Below are 21129 nucleotides of genomic sequence, written 5' to 3' on the forward strand. Positions count from 1 at the left end.
AGTATTGTTGCCATCTCTTCATAGTTCGAAGTTATCGTGCAAGTAAAACGAATAGTTAAATAACATTGTAAATACTTAATATTCAAATGTAGCAATTAAAGTCTGTCAAAACAGAAAACATAGAGGGATTGAGAAACCACAAAGTACGTACATAAGGTGACTAATGTACAATAATAGTGAAAAACTCTAAATTTTGTGGACAGTTTTAATATGTATTCATGTTTTCTTACAATAAATAAAGGCGGAAGAATACCATGCATTGCATACATGAATAACTGAAATTCAGATTGGTACAAAATGTATTTCATATGCATGTGTGAGTCATTTTCATACCTCCCTTCTCCACATTGCCCTGTGTCACTGAACAAACTGAGTAGCATGCGTCCTTATATATATTGTTTTCAAGTTAGATTTGTATATATATTGTCGAAATCCGGATATGGTGTACTAATTTCTGTACCTTTTGTTTGCGGTATACCATCTTTTCCGCAAGTTTATTGTTTTCTGTTTGGTATTAAATTAATAGTTAAGATCCATTTTGTTACATCTGGTGATCGGTTTATTTGGCAATCGCCAATGGCAGTCAGCAGGGTTTAAGAACATCCGTTGTTCGACCTGCTAGTCAAATGCGTTTTGTTAAAATATACTTTTTCACTTTTTTGGTCTTTTGGAAAATGTTGTTTGTACTGTATTTAGACCCCTCTACCAAGAAATTTGTTTTGCATGCACACGTATAAAAATTGCGGTTTTTATCCAACGCAATCATAGGTTTGAACGTTGTTCTCAATTTAGACTCGTATATATATCTATATATATATATATATATAAAATGACTGAATAATAGCCAACGATAAATCTTACGGGGCGATGGATCATATAAATATGATACAGTACACTACAAAATATAATATATAACCAGTCTAAAAGGGTACAGCATCACCAAAAAATGACAATAAACGAACAAATGTAACTATAAATATTTCGGATAACAGATATCCTTCATCAGTATGAGCACGATGTAAAATGAATCAGATAAATCTATTCTGATTATTAAACTATAGCAATCTTGAATTCTATACAATAAAAAAAGTGAAACAGTTTCACCCGAACGTCATATGTAGAGAATGATTAAGAATGATAAAAGCTGTTCAACTGCAGGATGGTGCAAGTCGTGTGGTAACAGACGATGTCTGACTTGCCAACAAATACTCAAACATTTACTTGCCACTCCACTGGGTCTGTGTACACTATATTTTGTAATGTAACTTGCAAAACACAGAATGTTGTATACCTTCTTCAGTGTCGATATGGCATGCAGTATATTGGCGACGCAGAACAGCCATTCAACAAACGCATGAATGGTAATCGAAGTGACTACACCTGCAAGCCCGACCTCCCCGTAAGTCGTCATTTGAGATCACCTGGGCACGCCCAAGCTGATCTCAAAAACCTTACAATCACAATCATAGACCACAACGAGGGTTGGTCAAGGGCCGAAAGACTTGCTCGGGAAAGGTTTTGGATAAGAAAGCTAAGGACAGTTTCCCCAGAGGGCATAAATGAAAAAACATAGAATGAGTCAATCATTTTCCCTATATTCAACTTTGTACTTCATTTTGGCTTTTTTACTTTTTTTATTCGAGCGTTATTGGTGAGTCTTTAGAAGACTTAACACGCGCCTGGCGTACAAAATTCTAAGCCTGCATGATATCCTTGATGAGTTTGATTCCACTACACCGTAAGTTGGACACATCGATGCTCATCTATACCAATGAAATTTTCAAACACGCTTTAGTTACTTGGATCAAAAGAAATTGCTACTCTTTTATACATTTCAGTGTAATCGTTCGATAATTCGAAAATAAATACACGAATAACCGTACGAAAGTAAACCAATGAATACGACATGTTTTGTTTATAACAAAAAAGAAGCAAGGTTTTAGAAATACAGCTCATTTAAGTAGTGGGGCTTCCTATACTTCTTGCGTCTGATAGTAAGATTTTGTCATTTTTGCATTCTTCTTAACGTGCTCCCATAAAAGGCTAATGGCAGTCAAGCTCACATAGATCTTTATTTTATAACAACTATATATCCTAAACTGCAAAACTGGATTTCATATGTCTCAGGTCAGTTTAACGTTCTCTCTGTTTTTTGTGTTTCCGAAATGCGTTTGATTATACACTGCACTTAATCATTTTCAGCCTCGCTTCATTTCTTGTTTTCTTTCTTAAATTGTTTTGGTTTGGGTTATTAATCTTTTTATCATTATTGCTTTCCTCCTTTTTAGGTATGCAACCAGGTAGCACTCCACAAGAGTATCTGACTTTGCCAACTGGTAGAAGTAATAACTTTGCATATTATTATGAAAATGTCGGTAAGTGAAAAACTGTCTTTTCCATTTAAATGCATATATAGTCTGAGCACTATACATATTTTGATTTAGGGGAGGACGACTGGGTTCCCTTACAGTCGAGCTTCATATATCATAAATGCATAGACTTTTTACAAATATCACTCCAAACGTTGGCATGCCATGATGACCCCTCATTCCCATGTTCCCTTACCCCTGTCCACCCCCTCTTATATTTTAGCACCCCATTATTCTCTATACTTTATACATGTAATTATTTATTTGTTTTGCCTTTTCTGTAGTATTGGCCCATTATTCTTTATTCTGTAAACCCAAGGAGGTTATATGAGGTCTCATATAACCTCCTTGGTAAATCATATCCCGAACCGGCAGGCATTGGGAGTCAGGGGAGGGAAGCGGGAGTCAAGGGACGTACTCTAGGGGAAGAGGGGGAGGTAAAAAGGGATATTTTGGGAAATTTATTTTGATCGATTTTGGGAAATTTATTTTGATCGATTTTGGCAAGGACGTATAACTAGCAATACGTCCTTGATTTTGGTCAAGGAGTAAAGGGGATGGAATTTGGAGTCGTGGGGTAGGGAAGTAGGAACCAGGGACCCCTTGTACACTGCCTATTAATAATTAAAGAATAGAGAAATCCACTCAGAAAAACGGACACATCATTTGTAAACTGAATCAAGGAATTGTAGAATTTAAATATACAATTCCTTGACTGAGATAAAAACAGAGACATATTGTATTATATGTCTCTGATAAAAATGAACCGGAAAAAAATAAAGAATACAGAAACGAAGAAGTCCCAATCAGACCCTCTATTATACTGTCAAAATATATGTAAGTAAGTAAATTTAATTTAATTCGACCGATATCAGGCGCGGATCCAGCCATTTTGAAAAGGGGGGTTCGAAAACCCTATAGAACACCACGAAACGTTCACAAATTAAAATAAAAAATCGAAAAGGAAAAGAAACGTTCTATATCACGAAAGACTCAGTTAAAGAGCTTTTGATTTGTTGATACGGTTACCAGAGACATATAAAACACTTTTTTAACAAGGATGTATATTAGTTATAAGTCCTTGGGTCCCGGTAAAGTGAGAAACGGAACAGAAACGAAACAGAGCGAAACGAAACGAAACATGGCGAAACGAAACGAAACATGGCGAAACGAAACGAAACACAGCGAAACGAAACGAAACACGACGAAACGAAACGAAACATGTAAATTGAGAAACGAAACACTACGAAACGAAACATGTAAATTGAGAAACGAAACACTACGAAACGAAACAAAATCTGTATTTTGAGGAACGACATATAGAAAATTTTCCTGACGAGATATGTGCATAGCCGAAGACACCGAACATTCCATTCAACTTTGAAAAAATTACTCGTCATTTACATTGGTATCTTCGTGCATTAGTTGCAATTAGTCAACTTGTTTTGTTAAATGTTAGGCTTAGGTGCGTCAGCTATGCTACAGAGCCTGTTCTAATATCAAGACTTCTTGTCACGTGCAACAATGAGGGAACATTGAAATTAGAATAGCTGTTATTGGGGATCGTCTGAATATCAGCCTCAAACAAAATTGGCCATTCTTACCTTTGTGACTAGGATTTTTATGTACCGCCTACGGTAGTGGGGCATAATCTTTTCTGGTCTGTGCTGTCGTCCGTCAGTCCGTCCGTCCAATACTAGGTTTATTCTGTTTGTTAAGATAGATTAAATTACAATAGAGTTGTGTTCATGTCAGCTTGAAACACATGTTCATTATGACATGTTCTTTTTGAAATGTATGCCAAAATAGGAATTTGAACCATAATTTGCGATTCAATGAACATGCAAATTTGATATTTTAAGCGAGTCATACTGTCCTATGGATACTTAACACATGACATGAGTAAAATCTCTTTGTTCTCACTGTGCTATAATCTGGATAATGCACAGCAAAGTTGTGCATTTACTACCTCAGATATACTGCACAGTTCAAAAGTACTCTTACCTTTAGGGGCGGACCCTCGATTTTGAAAGGAGTGTAATTCCATATAAAATTTAAAAAATATCACCGAGTGTACATGTAGCGAATATAAAAAAGAAGATGTGATATGATTGCTAACGAGGCAACTCTCCACAAGTGACCAAATGACATAGTAATTAACAACTATAGGTCACCGTACGGCCTTCAACAATAAGCAAAGCCCATATCGCATAGTCGGCTATAAAAGGCCCCGAAATGACGTACAAATGTAAAACAATTCAAACGAGAAAACTAACGGCCTAATTTATATACAAAAAATGAACGAAAAACAAATATGTAACACTTAAACAATTGACAACCACTGAATTACAGGCTCCTGACATGGGACAGGCACATTCATACAGAATGTGGCGGGGTTAAACATGTTAGCGGGATCCCAACCTCCCCCTAACATAGGACAGTGGTGTAACAGTACAACATTAGAACGAACTATAAAAATCAGTTGAAAAAGGCTTAACTCATCAGATGGATACAAATAACATAATCTAACAAAAACAGAGTGGACGTGGCCGGGTACTTGTATATCCCAACAACAAAAAGACACTAAGTACTGATCTGAGAGTACTCGAAGTTACTGACAGCTAGTTCAAAGCCACTAACAAGTAATAAAAAAATCATGCATCTAAGACTAAATTATCAATCTATACACATCCAACATCCAATGGATTTAATGTACCGACGTCATAAACAGTCAGAGGAAAAAGACGACCTTGTGTAATGCCAAGATACAGGTATCGACAGATTGTAGATCCATGAATGTGTATATGAATTATATAGCAATAATATTTAGTTTGCTTTTAATTTACTGACAACAAAATCAATATTGATACCAATAAAACAATTTTCAATGATCTAATTACAGTGTTGCATTGGTAACCTTTTAGAATAAGTTTATTTCACGGATCGACAAGTTTACCAGGATCGTTTCTAAATTTCCGGGCACGGTAAACAACATTTCCATAAAAATTAGGATGTGCTATCCCATTTGAACTTCAAAACCAAATCTTTATATCTATGGAAGAATTTAGTAAAGGTTTTAAGTAATTTGTGGTAACGAAATCCCTGGCTTAATAATTTACCAGTAATACATAGATTACGTTCGTTAAAATCAAAAACGTCACAACAGACACGGGCATAGCGAACGAGTTGTGAAATTCAAACACCATAAGATGGTGCCAATGGAACATCACCATCCAAAAAGGGAAAAATAACAATCGGGAACGAAAAATCGTCCCTTTTGTCGTAAATTTCGGCAGTATATTTAGAAAATTCTTGATTTTTTAACGAAAAATATCATCAAGATAAAGGTAAGTGTTGTTGAATTTATCAGTTAAATGCAATTTTGACGGGTCTTTACTTAGTGTGGTCATAAACTATGATTCATAACAGTACAAAAACAAGTCTGCTATTAAAGGGGCGCAATTCGTGCCCATTGAAATACCTACAACCTGTCGATAAACTTTGTTGCCAAAACGTACATAAATATTATCAAGAGGAAATTAACAGCTTCAATCATCTCATCCCACCTCCAGTAAGTATATCTAGCATATTTACCTTTCACATTAAAGAAGCAGGCTTTAAATGAATTGCAGCAAATATATTTGCATTCAGATTTACCAAACGACCATTTAATTAAATAAGAAAACTTTTGTTTGATAAGATTGTGTGGAGGTGTAGTGTAAAGAGTAGAAAAGTCAAAACTGTCAACAGAATTCAAAAGACCATCAAAAACATCTAATTTATTTAAATCATCCATTTTTTTCACTCCAAAATAGACGATTTTATGCTAAAACATGATATGTTTTCCACTCAAAGGGTGGGACATAAAATATTTTATAATATTTTGTGTACAATGTACATCTAAAATCAGTGTTTCCCAGTCAAACCAGATAATAATATTTTTTTTTGTAATATCTGCCGAAAAAGAAATGTATTTTAGAATATCCAAATAAATAAAATCTGATTTGGATTATAGTTTCGTGCTCAATGGAATTAATTACGACTATTTAGATATGTATGCCTTTTAAGTTTTGGGATCGAATTTAATGAGGAACATATTCAAGTTTGTATCAAAGCAGGTTTGGGGGATAAGCTACAGATCAATCAGATTTTGTTTAGAAGCGACATGTCTTTAAAATTGATACAGTAAAAAAAATGGAGGGAGGGGAAGTTAAAGATTGAAAAGTGTAACATTATTTTTTGTTTACATATTAATATTTTTAATTTAGGTACATCTCCACATGGGAAGGTCGACTATTCATATGTATTATATATTGATAGAAACAAGTGTCTGTGTACATCTCTCTTTGGTTCATCTTCCTAGAATTATTGGGGGAAAGATAGACAATTAATCTATACACAATAACCAGTTTAGTTATGATTTTTTATGCACCGATTCAAAAGTACACTCAACGGAACTAAAACTGTATGAAATGTAGGTTACACGTCAATAAGACAGCAACCAAACGACAAGAACAAACTAAGGACATCTAGAAGGCAACTTATAGTATAATTTCAACAATATATAGGTGTCTACACAATATGTCCATTTCTAATTCGTCACTATAACATATTCTAGTTTGTATTCGTTTCTTCTTTGTTTTTAAGTTTCAAAGATTTTTTATTATGGCAGTCCATGACCATGATAACATTCTTCTTCTTTCATTTTGTTGCAAATCAGGCAAGACATCATCTCGTTTAATACAAGTTCAATTCATATAAACCTTTTAAACTACTTACAACAGGTACCATCGACTTCAACTGTATGGAGATGCCGTATGTACTTCGTAACTTATCTTTTGAAAATGCGGTAGATACTATACATAGTAACACGCGTCTGTCAAGATAAATGGCGAATAACAAAACACAATATTCGGTACCGTAAGTTTATAAAAGAAAGTAGAACATGAAGAGTCGAACATACAATATTGTATGAATAAAAGGAGAAAATTGACTGTGCTCCAGTACCACTTTAGATCACAAGGTCACGATTAAAAACTGCCTCGGGTCACCAGGTCACTTTTAAGCAAACTATTCAGTTCTAAACTGATTTGATTCTCGGTTTAAACATTTTAAAGGTCACATGTACTTTCAAAAGAGACGTCAGGTCGCAACGTGGTCAATACCCCCTTTGACGTCCCAGGTCGGACTTGACAATGTTGTAGCCACATATAGGGTGAATGCATCCAACTTGAACATTTGGATCCTACTACCTGAAGTTATGTATGGCAAAGTGTCCATACCATTTACATATTTTGGCTATGGTTATTTCACTTGGGATACGTACATGTAAGTGTTTCATTCATGAATCAAATACCTTTCTTGGCACAAACTCATAAACAATAAATGATAAAAACCTATTGCAGATTATTGCATATACAATGATATTAACAGACGTGATCGAATGAAAAGTTATACATACTAATATATCATAATATTATTAATGATAACAATGTGTGGGACTATAAAGCACAGAAAAATACAAAGCACAATAGAACTGGTATGTAATGCGTTCTTTCTAGTGCGGCAATCAGTGAAGTTAATCCCAGTGTGTAATGTGTGTTCGAATAATCCGTTAATCACACGTTCTCCTTGGATTAAACGAGATCTTTTGTATACATATATAAAAAAAAGCAGAAACAGATCCAGAGTTTAAGGAAAGGGGGAGGCATAATTGTCCAAAAAGTTAAACATACCACCAATGTTGTTTTTTTTTGACGATTTTTAAGCAAGCGATTAGATGATATCAATGAAAAGGGCCCCATTAACCCACATTGATCTTCGGCTATGTCAGGAAGATTTTCTATAGGTCGTTCCTTGAAATACAGATTTTGTTTCGTTTCGTTGTGTTTCGTTTCTCAATTTACATGTTTCGTTTCGTTTCGTCGTGTTTCGTTTCGTTTCGCTGTGTTTCGTTTCGTTTCGCCATGTTTCGTTTCGTTTCGCTCTGTTTCGTTTCTGTTCCGTTTCTCACTTTACCGGGACCCTAAGTCCTTGGTATTACCAGAGACATATATAATTGTATTAAATATGTCTTTTGTATGAACAAATCAAAAACATGAGCTTTGGTGAGTCTTCAACCGACTATCGTGATATACAACGTTTCTTTCCCTTTCCGATAATGACACCAGACACTGAGAGAAATGCATGATAACAACTTTATGAAAATTGTCAAAGTTTATATCTAACCTTGGGATTAATAGTTGTTGCTGTTGTTGTTCAGATGATCTAAGAAATGTTTATTATTGTAATTAAAACTGAGACTACTATATGTGTTATAGTAGCCCTGTGACATAATATATTTAAAAGTCATAGAATAGTCTCAAATTAATATATGCCTCCTTGTCCCTGCCTGAGATTACACTCCGTCCCTCCAGGAACATATATATTGATATAGATATTCTGTTCCCAGGTCTTTATATAACATAGCAGCTATGATCAGCTATGACAGCTTGTAAGATGGATTTTACGAAATGGGAATTACTCACTGTACAGCGTAAAGGGGCATTAGCTGTCATTGACTCAAATTCATGTTCTTGGATTTGATTTTATGCTTTCTCTGGCATATATAATCAACTACGTTTCAAATTAATAAACTTCTATTTTTCAAACACATGTACATGTAATCATTACAATAAATCAAGAGAACAATCAACAGTCAAACTAATATATAAACCAAATACGGACTTATGCAACAAGACACAAAATCCAATAACTGGTTAAGGAGAGATAACTCTCTTTAAAGTATGCTTACTTTACCAAATGTCTTGACCATACCAAACTGACATATAACATTGACTCAAATTCTCATATTTGATTTATAACATACTAAAATGTATATCCAAATTACAATAAGTCTGAAATAAACAATTAAAAATGCATAGACTCGATATCATATATCAACATTTCGTGTGTATTTAAGTCTAGACGCCATCTAATTAAAGATCGAGATGACCTCCGAAGACTGCCAACTGTCACATAACCTGATATAAACATAAACATAAATATAAATAGATAGCGACCTCGTGCAATTGGACTTTTCTTGGTCTGTTTGATTTCATGTTATAGGTTAAAAAAATAAGTTAATCATCGTTTTTACCTGTATAAGAGTGATTTTTGGTGGATCGAATCAGTCAACGAAATGGTTCACCTTTGTTTCACTTTCAATGTTGACATTCTTTTCCTTTTAATGGCTGAACACGACTAATACATGCATAACCAATCTCTAGCTATCTGTGCATTTACTTATGATCCGTTCAACCAAAGCTTTTTAAATTTTAATATGTTGTTACTGATGACAAAATGGAGGTCAAGTTCGATATTGACGATTTACACTCTCACTGTTCAGGAGTTATGGTTCTTGAAAGATTGAAAAATGGTGATTCCAGTCGTGTCCGTGCTTTAACTCATGAACCGTTCAACGAAAGCTTTTCAAATTTTAATATGTTGTTACTGATGACAAAATGGAGGTCAAGTTCAATATTGATGATTGTCACTTTTACTGTTCAGCAGTTATATGGTCCTTGTGCTATTGAAAAATGCCAGGACACAAATAAATGTTAAAAAATCCGGTTTGCTGTCACTCTGACAGCCTCTTGTTTATATATCTCGTAGCTAATGCCCCTTTAAATCCATCTGAACAATCCTAACTTATCTCCAATTTCTTATATCATTTTAAACAACATATGTATCTGTCTTAATGATGACACTAACTAGTTATTCCACCTGCTAAACATGAATCCCTGTGCTTTTTAAACATCTTTGGTCTCATTGTATTGTGCTTTTCTGGAGAGCAGATTTATCTGTGGTCAATCCTTGGTTACATTAAAGTTGGTGTATGCTGCTTAATACTTTTTTTAATACTCTGTCTGTTTGTCATTTGATTCTCACCACAGCTGATAAAGAAGAAGATTTCAGGAAAAATATTGGAATATTGGTTTCCTCAACTTGATACATGTATAATATTTTCGAGATTTTCTACATGTGCAGTGTGATGGAAACTACATAAAGAGCAAATAATGATCAGTAAAACCAGATCTAAAATGAAATATAAATAGTAAAAAAAATTGGCATGTAAGAGGTGTGAAAGGACGTTTTTCGGTATATCTATATTAGGCTTTTTATTTTTGTGGGAATTCTGGTTTGGGCCTTTATTTTAGCCGGATTTACCCTTATTGGGACTCAGGAATAAATGGTGATAAATTTTTCGGGAACTGGGAAAGAAATGCTTTATTTTTTTAAGAAAATCGGGATGACACCCCCTCCTACTGCCCCTCATGTAAGGGCAACAACTCCTATAAGGAGTTACATTAATTTACATGCTACCGTTTTCATAGATGCAAACAATTCATTTTATCATAAAATGTGAACAACAAAACTAATCAGCACTATAATCTAACAAAAATGCCAATAGGACAAAAACCCAACCATTGACTCACTATATATACATCTGTAGGAGTAATTGCAGAAAAGGTCAATTGACTATTAATTTTGACTTTTTGCCCTTTAATGAATATGCTAAAAAATATACAGAGAAATTAGTAAATTGAGATCTAGTACAGTGGTATTTGCTATTTTAAATATGATGACTGCTTTATATAGATGAAGGTAACTTTTGACTTTGGAAGGGGTGCATGTGGGATATTTGAAGATTTTGAAAAGGATTTATTATCCTAATGTGATCCTAGTAATGATAAAAACAAATAACTTAATTGCTTTGAATTCTCTATAAAGCACTTGAGAAGCTGTATATTTGAAAATAAGTAATTTGTTTCTATTTTGGGTACAGAAGGTGAAAATAACTACTAAAATGTCCTGTTTTTGTCAGGTTTCGGGCACTTAAGAAGCTTCTAGTCCTAATATTTTTAAATTCACAAACTGAAATTACGAGAAGAAAACAAAAAACAATGGGATACATGTAAATTGAACTTTAGTTTTGTGGACATTGTTATTTTTAAAGCAAGGACTTGCTTGTTCACCCTAGTTGCCTTCAAATTACATTTTCTCATGGAAGCAATTATCAATTATCATTATTAATATATATATAGTACTTCCTTGCACTCTTATATAAGTTGTTATGGCTTGCATACAGGTATTATGTCTAGAAATGCTGTCTAGTCACATGCCACTTATATATTTCCAATCATGTTTTTTTCAGGAAAATCTACAGACTGTTCTAAGTTATATCCTCAAACAGCATATAATCTAGGTGGGAAGTCGGAGTACAGTAAAATCAGGATTAATAATCTCAATTCATTGACTATACAGTCAAATGATTATTCTTTCTCAACGCAGCTAAACTCTACAACTGGAAAGGAGTAAGTTAATACTGATTATCTTGCATATACTGGTAAAACATATGACAATAGTTTGTAATTACTATGTCTTAATTTATGTACAGAGTTCTATAGCTTTAAAGGAAAACTATTTCACAGTTACTTATAAAAAAAAGACAAAAGATACCAAAGGGATATTCAATCTCACAAGTCGATAACAAACTGACAATGCCATGGCAAAAAACAAAAAACGACCAAAAGTCAAACAATAGGATACAGAACACAACATACAAAACTACAGACTGAGCACCATCTATCCATCTAAAACCAGTGGTGATCTCAGGTGCTCCAGAAGGGTAAGCAGATCCTGCTCCACATGTGGCACCTTTCTTGTTGCTCATGTAAGTACTTATCAAATGCATCCACCAGCAAGGCTCATAACATATAAGTGATCATATCAGCATTCTCTTAATTTGAAATAATATTTAACTTAGTTATGTTACTTGTCATTAGGATCCATCTATTTTAATATTTCATTGTCCAAAATATTTGACTTTATCATGTAACGTGGCATTAGGATCCATCTATTTTAGTATTTCAGTGTCCAAAATATTTGACTTAATCATGTAACGTGGCATTAGGATCCATCTATTTTAGTATTTCAGTGTACAAAATATTTGACTTTATCATGTAACGTGGCATTAGGATCCATCTATTTTAGTATCTTAGTGTCCAAAATATTTGACTTAATCATGTAACATGGCATTAAGATCCATCTATTTTAGTATTTCAGTGTCCAAAATATTTGACTTTATCATGTAACGTGGCATTAGGATCCATCTATTTTAGTATTTCAGTGTCCAAAATATTTGACTTAATCATGTAACATGGCATTAGGATCCATCTATTTTAGTATTTCAGTGTCCAAAATATTTGACTTAATCATGTAACATGGCATTAGGATCCATCTTTTTTAGTATTTCAGTGTCCAAAATATTTGACTTAATCATGTAACGTGGCATTAGGATCCACCTATTTTAGTATTTCAGTTTCCCTCCAAAAGTATTATGGTCCAAATACTTTATAATATTTCAGTATGCTTAAAGTATTTGCTTTCTGTATAGAGACAGTTTTTAAATTTAACAAACTTTGTAAAATCTTGTAGATTACCTTAAATACTTTATAAAGAATGCAATCAGAATTGTTTGCTGTCTGAGCTTCTAGCTTCCTTTCTGCAATTGTAGTCTTTAAACAAGATTCATAAGATAGAGTTAAGTGTAATGATAGTGTCACCTCATCTTGTTGAGTAAAAGCAAATTTGAGAGATTTATATTGAGATTTTAGATATTCCAGTGCTTTGTAATGTTAACTTTTTAACTTTGTCAAAAATAAATTTAATTTCTTATTTCTTGTAATTTTTCCAATTGCATTTTGCTAGATCCGATCTCGAACCATAAGTACACATGAACCTTTAGTATGTGTTAGTTTTGATTAATTAGCTTAATTACCTTTCCATCATAAACACAGTGCAGGTAATGCAAGTTTAAGTTTTCTTTGTCATTTTCTAAAATGTGTTTCAAAAGTTCTTTTTAAAGACAGTGGATATTTTTCCTTTACAGAATCAAGGCAGTTATTAAATTAAGTCAGTTAAATCTGAATGTCCCTTTGGGATTCTTAGACTCTCTTTTTCAAATACCTTTCTGACATAAAATGTAATTTTATTAATTACTTTTAAGATGGTTTACATTTGGTACAATTTATATGTTGAAGTTTTATCATTGACTTGAAACATACATGTAATTGACAGTTATATACTTAACCTAATTAGGTACGTATATTAACCTTCAATTTTTCATACTTATTATTGAACTATTTAATCACAGAAATCAAACATGTACTACCACTTTATTTATGTTGACTGATAGGACATCTACCTTTATCATTAATTAAATAATGTATATTGTATTCAGAACAAATATGATGATGTTAAGTGCATTTGTAGTAAAACAAAATATACATATTTATGTATACTGTGGTTGGGAATAGTAATTTTAATATGTGTGGTCCATTTTGGTTACATTACTCTTCAACTTTTGTTTTTTTTTTAAATTTGGCCTTGAGCTATCATCACTAAAGAGACGTTAATTGTTGAAATGTGCATCTTGTGTAGTAAAATTGTTACCGTTTAATGTTATACAACAGAATGACACAATACAAATATTTGTATTTAAGATTAACGTTTCATTTCATGATTGAATTTCAAAGTGTCTGTGTCATTTAAAATTTTTTTTAGTGTGTCCTTTGATTGATGCTGTAAGATATTATCATGAGTTTATTGATAATAGAACATATTTTAACATGCTTGCCTGGTCTATGTATTTTAACATGCTTGCCTGGTCTATGTATTTTAACATGCTTGCCTGGTCCATGTATTTTAACATGCTTGCCTGGTCTATGTATTTTAACATGCTTGCCTGGTCTATGTATTTTAACATGCTTGCCTGGTCTATGTATTTTAACATGCTTGCCTGGTCTATGTATTTTAACATGCTTGCCTGGTCTATGTATTTTAACATGCTTGCCTGGTCTATGTATTTTAACATGCTTGCCTGGTCCATGTATTTTAACATGCTTTGCTTGCCTGGTCTATGTATTTTAACATGCTTGCCTGGTCTATGTATTTTAACATGCTTGCCTGGTCTATGTATTTTAACATGCTTGTCTGGTCTATGTATTTTAACATGCTTGCCTGGTCCATGTATTTTAACATGCTTTGCTTGCCTGGTCTATGTATTTTAACATGCTTGCCTGGTCTATGTATTTTAACATGCTTGCCTGGTCTATGTATTTTAACATGCTTGCCTGGTCTATGTATTTTAACATGCTTGCCTGGTCTATGTATTTTAACATGCTTGCCTGGTCTATGTATTTTAACATGCTTGCCTGGTCTATGTATTTTAACATGCTTGCCTGGTCCATGTATTTAACATGCTTGCCTGGTCTATGTATTTTAACATGCTTGCCTGGTCCATGTATTTAACATGCTTGCCTGGTCTATGTATTTTAACATGCTTGCCTGGTCCATGTATTTAACATGCTTGCCTGGTCTATGTATTTTAACATGCTTGCCTGGTCTATGTATTTTAACATGCTTGCCTGGTCCATGTATTTTAACATGCTTGCCTGGTCTATATATTTTAACATACTTGCCTGGTCTATGTATTTTAACATGCTTGCCTGGTCCATGTTTAGAACCTCATCAAAGATTGGTTATCATTTCTTAAATGTAATTTTTGCATTTGAAATGTAAAAATTAGGTGTTGAAGTCTGATCTGTTGAATTTTTTCACAACTTTTCTAGACTTTTATCAATATAAAGTCAGACATATTTTACATGTAACTGGTTATTCTGAAAATTTCAGACTAGTTGTTGATCAATTACTTTTTGATGTGTTTGTGATATTTGGTAACTGTCACTAAGAAATATGTATTCCAGACCTCTTTTTTTCAGTGTATTAAGATATAACTTTGCTTTTTAGCTCACCTGGCCCAAAGATCTACAATTAAGGCAATATAGAGGAAATCGTCCAACGACTCCTTATTGGAGTTAAGTTGCCCTTTAATGACAATTTTTACCTTTTTTTTTGCATTTTGCCCTACATGATAAAAATTATAATAGATAAATACCGGTAGACACTTTAAATCACAAAAATGATCAGCAAGGCAAGATTTACTAACAAGTCAAATTTTGGTAGTAGACTGTCTCTCTTTATAGGAGTGATTGCCCTTAAATGAGGATTTGTTTTACCCTCTTTTGTGTATTGAGCAAAAACTAAAGAAGATAGAGAGAAATTAAACGGACTAAATGATCAACAATACAAGATCGACACAGAGATTTTTGTCCTGAATTCTATACACCTTATCGCTATTCCCGGCTGACCCGAGAATCTGTCCCGCTTGAACTATTGACGTCATACAACAATCACTTTTTCATTGTGGCGTCAGATATTTTGTATTATGACGTCAACATTTTACGGGAACCTGTGTGATGTCCAGTAATGGCGGACAAATAGCGATAAGGTGTATTCTTGTCTACAATGTTGGAGAGTGTCCTTTGTTGAATATGCACAGACCAAGGTGAGCGACACAGGCTCTTTAGAGCCTCTAGTTACTATTGATAGCATATGAAATTTCAAGTGAAATGGTGAGTCAGATGATATTTACATTTAGGTCACCGTACAGCCTTCAACAATGAGCTAAATCCATACTGTATAGTCAGCTATAAAAGGCCCCAACATGACAAAATGTGAAAATATTCGAAAGAGAAAACCACCATCCTGATTTGTGACTGTTCAAAACAATTAATGAAAAACAAATATGACAGGCAGCAACCAACAACAACCACTAATTAAAGTCTGCTGGTATGGGTCAGGTACATAAAGAATGTGATGAGGTTAAACATGTTTGTGAGGGCTCAACGCTTCCCTAACTTGGGACAGTGGTGTAACAGCACAACACAAAAACAAACCGTAAAATTCAGTTTGAAATGAACACTCATCAGATTGGCACAAAGCAAATTACAACTAACAAAACAAAATATGATACAAAGTATCAATCTAAGAATACTACCAGTTACAAAAACTAGTTCAGAGACAACTAATGAATAAATCATGTTCTCCCAGACTAAAGTATCAATCAGTACACATCTAATCGATTTAATATAAAAACATCATTGAGTCTGAGAATAGCATGACCTTTTGCAATTACAAATTAAAAGAAAATAGTAACGACAGGATCTAGGACCATAAGTTTTTACTAGCATGGTATACCATTGTCTGTTTGTCTGTCCGTCTGTCCGTCCATCCGTTGTCGGACAACAACTCAAAAACGCTTTAACCAATTTTCATGAAACTTTGGTGAATTGTTTTTATCTATTGACATAAGCTCCCTTTTGATTTTTATAAATTTTTAGATTTTACTTTTTCGAGTTATGGTATTTTATTCATAAGAAGGGGGAATTTTCCAGTTTTCCGTCAATAACTCAAAAATGCTTTGAGCAATTTTCATGAAACTTTGGTGACCAGTTTATATCTATTAAAATAAGCTCCCTTTAGTTTTTAGCTCACCTGGCCCGAAGGGCCAAGTGAGCTTTTCTCATCACTTGGCGTCCGTCGTCCGGCGTCGTCCGTCGTCGGCGTTAACTTTTTACATTTTGAACTTCTTCTAGAGAACCACTGAATGGAATGAAACCAAACATGGCATGAATGTTCCTTATGAGGTGCTGACCAAGTGTTGTTACTTTGTAGCCGATCCATCATCCAAGATGGCCGCCAGTGGGGGACTTAGTTTAACATAGGACCCTATGGGAAATGCATACAAATGACTTCTTTTAGTGAACCACTGAATGGAATAAAACCAAACATGGCATGAATGTTCCTTATGAGGTGCTCACCAAGTGTTGTTACTTTGTAGCCGATCCATCATCCAAGATGGCCGCCAGCGGGGGACTTAGTTTAACATAGGACCCTATGGGAAATGCATACAAATGACTTCTTTTAGAGAACCACTGAATGGAATAAAACCAAACATGGCATGAATGTTCCTTATGAGGTGCTGACCATGTGTTGTTACTTTGTAGCCGATCCATCATCCAAGATGGCCGCCATCGGGGAACTTAGTTTAACATAGGACCCTATGGGAAATACATAAAAATGTCTTCTTTTAGAGAACCACTAAATGGAATGGAACCAAACATGGCATGAATGTTCCGTATGAGATGCTGACCAAGTGTTGTTACTTTGCAGTCGGTCCATCATCCAAGATGGCCGCCAGCGGGGGACTTAGTTTAACATAGGACCCTATGGGAAATACATACAAATGTCTTCTTTTAGAGAACCACTGAATGGAATGAAACCAAACATGGCATGAATGTTCCTTATGAGGTTCTGACCAAGTGTTGTTACTTTGTAGCCGATCCATCATCCAAGATGGCCGCCAGCGGGGGACTTAGTTTAACATAGGACCCTATGGGAAATACATACAAATGTCTTCTTTTAGTGAACCACTGAATGGAATGAAACCAAACATGGCATGAATCTTCCTTATGAGATGCTGACCAAGTGTTGTTACTTTGTAGCCGATCCATCATCCAAGATGGCCCCCAGCGGGGGACTTAGTTTTACATAGGACCCTTTGGGAAATACATAAAAATGTCTTCTTTTAGAGAACCAATAAATGGAATGGAACCAAACATGGCATGAATGTTCCTTATGAGATGTTGACCAAGTGTTGTTACTTTGCAGCCGATCCATCATCCAAGATGGCCGACAGCGGGGGACTTAGTTTAACATAGGACCCTATGGGAAATACATACAATTGTCTTCTTTTAGAGAACCACTGAATGGAATTGAACCAAACATGGCATGAATGTTCCTTATGAGTTGCTGACCAAGTGTTGTTACTTTGCAGTCGATCCATCATCCAAGATGGCCGCTAGGGGGGGGCTTAGTTTAACATAGGACCCTATGGGAAATACATACAAATGTCTTCTTTTAGAGTACCACTGAATGGAATGAAACCAAACATGGCATGAATGTTCCTTATGAAGTGCTGACCAAGTGTTGCTACTTTGTTGCCGATTTACTGTTCAAGATGGCCACCAGGATATTTTATTAAATAACAGGACCAATATTAATCAAAATTTGGCCTCAATCATTATTTGGGTATCTGTTATGATTTTTATCTATCTTTACATGATTTCTAAAACCAAGGTAGAGTCAGGTGAGCGACACAGGCTCTTGAGAGCCTCTAGTTTTTGTATAAATTACTGATATGATGTTGAAGAGTTATGGAACTTTATTCATTGGAAAAGCAATGGGCGTATCATGGGCTCATGGTGCAGCTCTTCATTAGTTATGTTTTAATTTATTCAAAACAAAATTAATGTTAGTACCAGATAAAAGATAAGTATAGTGCCAATTCAAAGTGATTAGTTGTATTCTTTAAAAAGAAAGCAACTACAATACAAAAATCATGCTGTTGTATAAAAGATAACTATGAATCACAGAACATGGTCTTAATATAAACTAAACCTCTCATGTTTTACATTTTAGGCAAATATATGTTATTTTATGCAATGCTTACTTTGTGATTCTGCTGAGGAATTTATTGTGATTGTCATTTTGAAATCCATTGTAGTTATGGAACAGCTGGAGACAAATACAGTAGTTCTACAAATTGTCCTCCTAGAGGCATCTTTAAGATTGATCTCAGACTGACACCTTTTGTTGTGTCACCAAAGGTTAAGTGGTCATGGAGTGGATCTTATCCAAATCCTAATGCTACAGGAACACCAATTATATCAAATACAAGTAAGATTTTCCTAGGCTCTGTGTTGAAGACCGTACTTTGACCTATAATGGTTTACTTTTATAAATTGTGACTTGGATGGAGAGTTGTCTCATTGGCACTCATACCACATCTTCTTATATCTATTTACCTGATTTAAAATATATATATACCAAAACAATAATTTAAGCCAAATTTACTTCATTATAGAACTTTAATCATTAAATACCAATGTAATCGTAGAGCATGGTTTCTTAATAGAAAATCACGTTGTCTCCTCAAACCCGGGACCTCTGTGTTACAAGTCAGCACTCTTAACAACTGAGCTAAAAAAGTACTTCCGTAGCTCAACTGCTTACGACTGGCTTATTATCTACTTCTCAACAAGGGAAGCAATCCTGTCACACCAAGATGAAATGTAGTTTACGTTTTATTTCCAGCTTATGTAGGATGCTTTATTGACAAAGATGACAGAATGCTCCCAGCTCAGTATTTATATAACAACCACATGACTGTTGAAATGTGTATACAACATTGTAGAAGTCGAGGATTTGCCTATTCTGGTGTACAGGTATGCATTTTTTTATGCGAAAATAATATGTGGTTGAAAAGAAATGAATCTCTTATTTTGATTTCTTTTGGTCTATGACATTATGATTAAAGAGATTCATTTTCAGGTTTACATGTTAATTTACTCATTGCCATTATAATGTGTTTCTCATTTTTCCATATACATTTGTATATTGTCAATATTACCCGGTATTGATGAATCTTGATAGAAAAATAAGGAAAGCATACCAAAGGGCAATCAAAAAGCATCAGTGGAATAAAAGACCAACAACACATGGCCAAATCAGTCTACAAAACACATAAAACTAAAGATTGAGCAACAACAATCCCACCAAGATTGAGCTACAACAATCCCACCAAGATTGAGCAACATCAATTCCAACTAGATTGAGCAAAACAATATCACCAAGATTGAGCAACAACAATCCCAATTAGATTGAGCAACAGCAATCCCAATAAGATTGAGCAACAACAATCCCACCAAGATTGAGCAACAACAATCCCAACAAGATTGAGCAACAGCAATCCCAATAAGATTGAGCAACAACAATCCCTCCAAGATTGAGCAACAACAACCTCACCAAGATTGAGCAACAAGAATCCCTCCAAGATTGAGCAACAACAATCTCACCAAGATTGAGCAACAACAATCTCACCAAGATAGAGCAACAACAACCCCACCAAGATTGAGCAACCCCCCCCCCACACACACACACCTAAATCTGGGGTCAACTCGGGTGCTCTGAAAAGGTTAGCAGTTTCTGCTCCATTAGTGACACCCATTACTTTGTTGAAAGGTAGCTATTCATTAAATCTTTATTTTGTTACATTATAAACATGTCTTTTCAGTATTATGCACAATGTTTTTGTGGAGACAATCATAATAAGCATGGGGCAGCAGTCGATACAGCATGTAACACACCCTGTAAAGGAAATCATCAACAGATGTGTGGGGGTACCTGGAGAATTTCTATCTATGGAACAGGTATTTTATAAACCAGACTCTTGTTTATAAGACAGTATTATGTCATCAGCGAATCAGAACATTTTATTAGGTCCCCGTCTGCATCTGTCAATGCAGATATTTTTGTGATGTTTTTATTATTGGGAGTGCAAGGTAATCAATCTGTATATCCATCTGTCAGTTTTTCTGTCTGTCTATCCATCTGTTCTTTTGGTCTAATTTTCATTGAAATTTTACTTTTAATCTAAGATTTTCTTTTGGGTCAGTTAATCCTTAATACACCTCTTTTCACAATATTCAGCTTACTATTTTTCAGTAGCAAGAATTTAATAAATTTTTGTATTCATACCAGTAGTTCTATAGATTATAATAGTGATGCTTTAAGCTTAAGAATATTGTGTGTCCTTTCATTATAGGATTACCACAAACTATCATTGGACGATGTGGGGGATATCCAGGACAATGTTTTCCTACATTGGAGAACAATCCAGGTACTCCAGCATTGATGTTACAGTTTATACCCACACATCCATGTCTACAACCGTAAGTCAATTGTTTTGAAAATA

The 21129-nt window shown here is 34.5% G+C and overlaps 1 protein-coding gene across 1 annotated transcript in view; it reads left to right on the forward strand.

Moving 5' to 3' along the window:
* Positions 1-8466: 8466 nt before the first annotated feature.
* Positions 8467-21129, forward strand: part of LOC127729003 (uncharacterized) — an 84141-nt gene continuing 71478 nt past the window's right edge. Inside the window, exons 1-6 of the mRNA XM_052236578.1 lie at positions 8467-8476; positions 11566-11725; positions 18880-19052; positions 19470-19600; positions 20449-20584; positions 20980-21106. Of these exons, the coding sequence (XP_052092538.1) occupies positions 8467-8476; positions 11566-11725; positions 18880-19052; positions 19470-19600; positions 20449-20584; positions 20980-21106 (737 nt within the window). The remainder of the gene's footprint in view (positions 8477-11565; positions 11726-18879; positions 19053-19469; positions 19601-20448; positions 20585-20979; positions 21107-21129) is intronic.

The sequence above is a fragment of the Mytilus californianus genome, unplaced genomic scaffold (assembly GCF_021869535.1).
Source record: "Mytilus californianus isolate M0D057914Y unplaced genomic scaffold, xbMytCali1.0.p SCAF_2, whole genome shotgun sequence".
Taxonomy (NCBI): domain Eukaryota; kingdom Metazoa; phylum Mollusca; class Bivalvia; order Mytilida; family Mytilidae; genus Mytilus; species Mytilus californianus.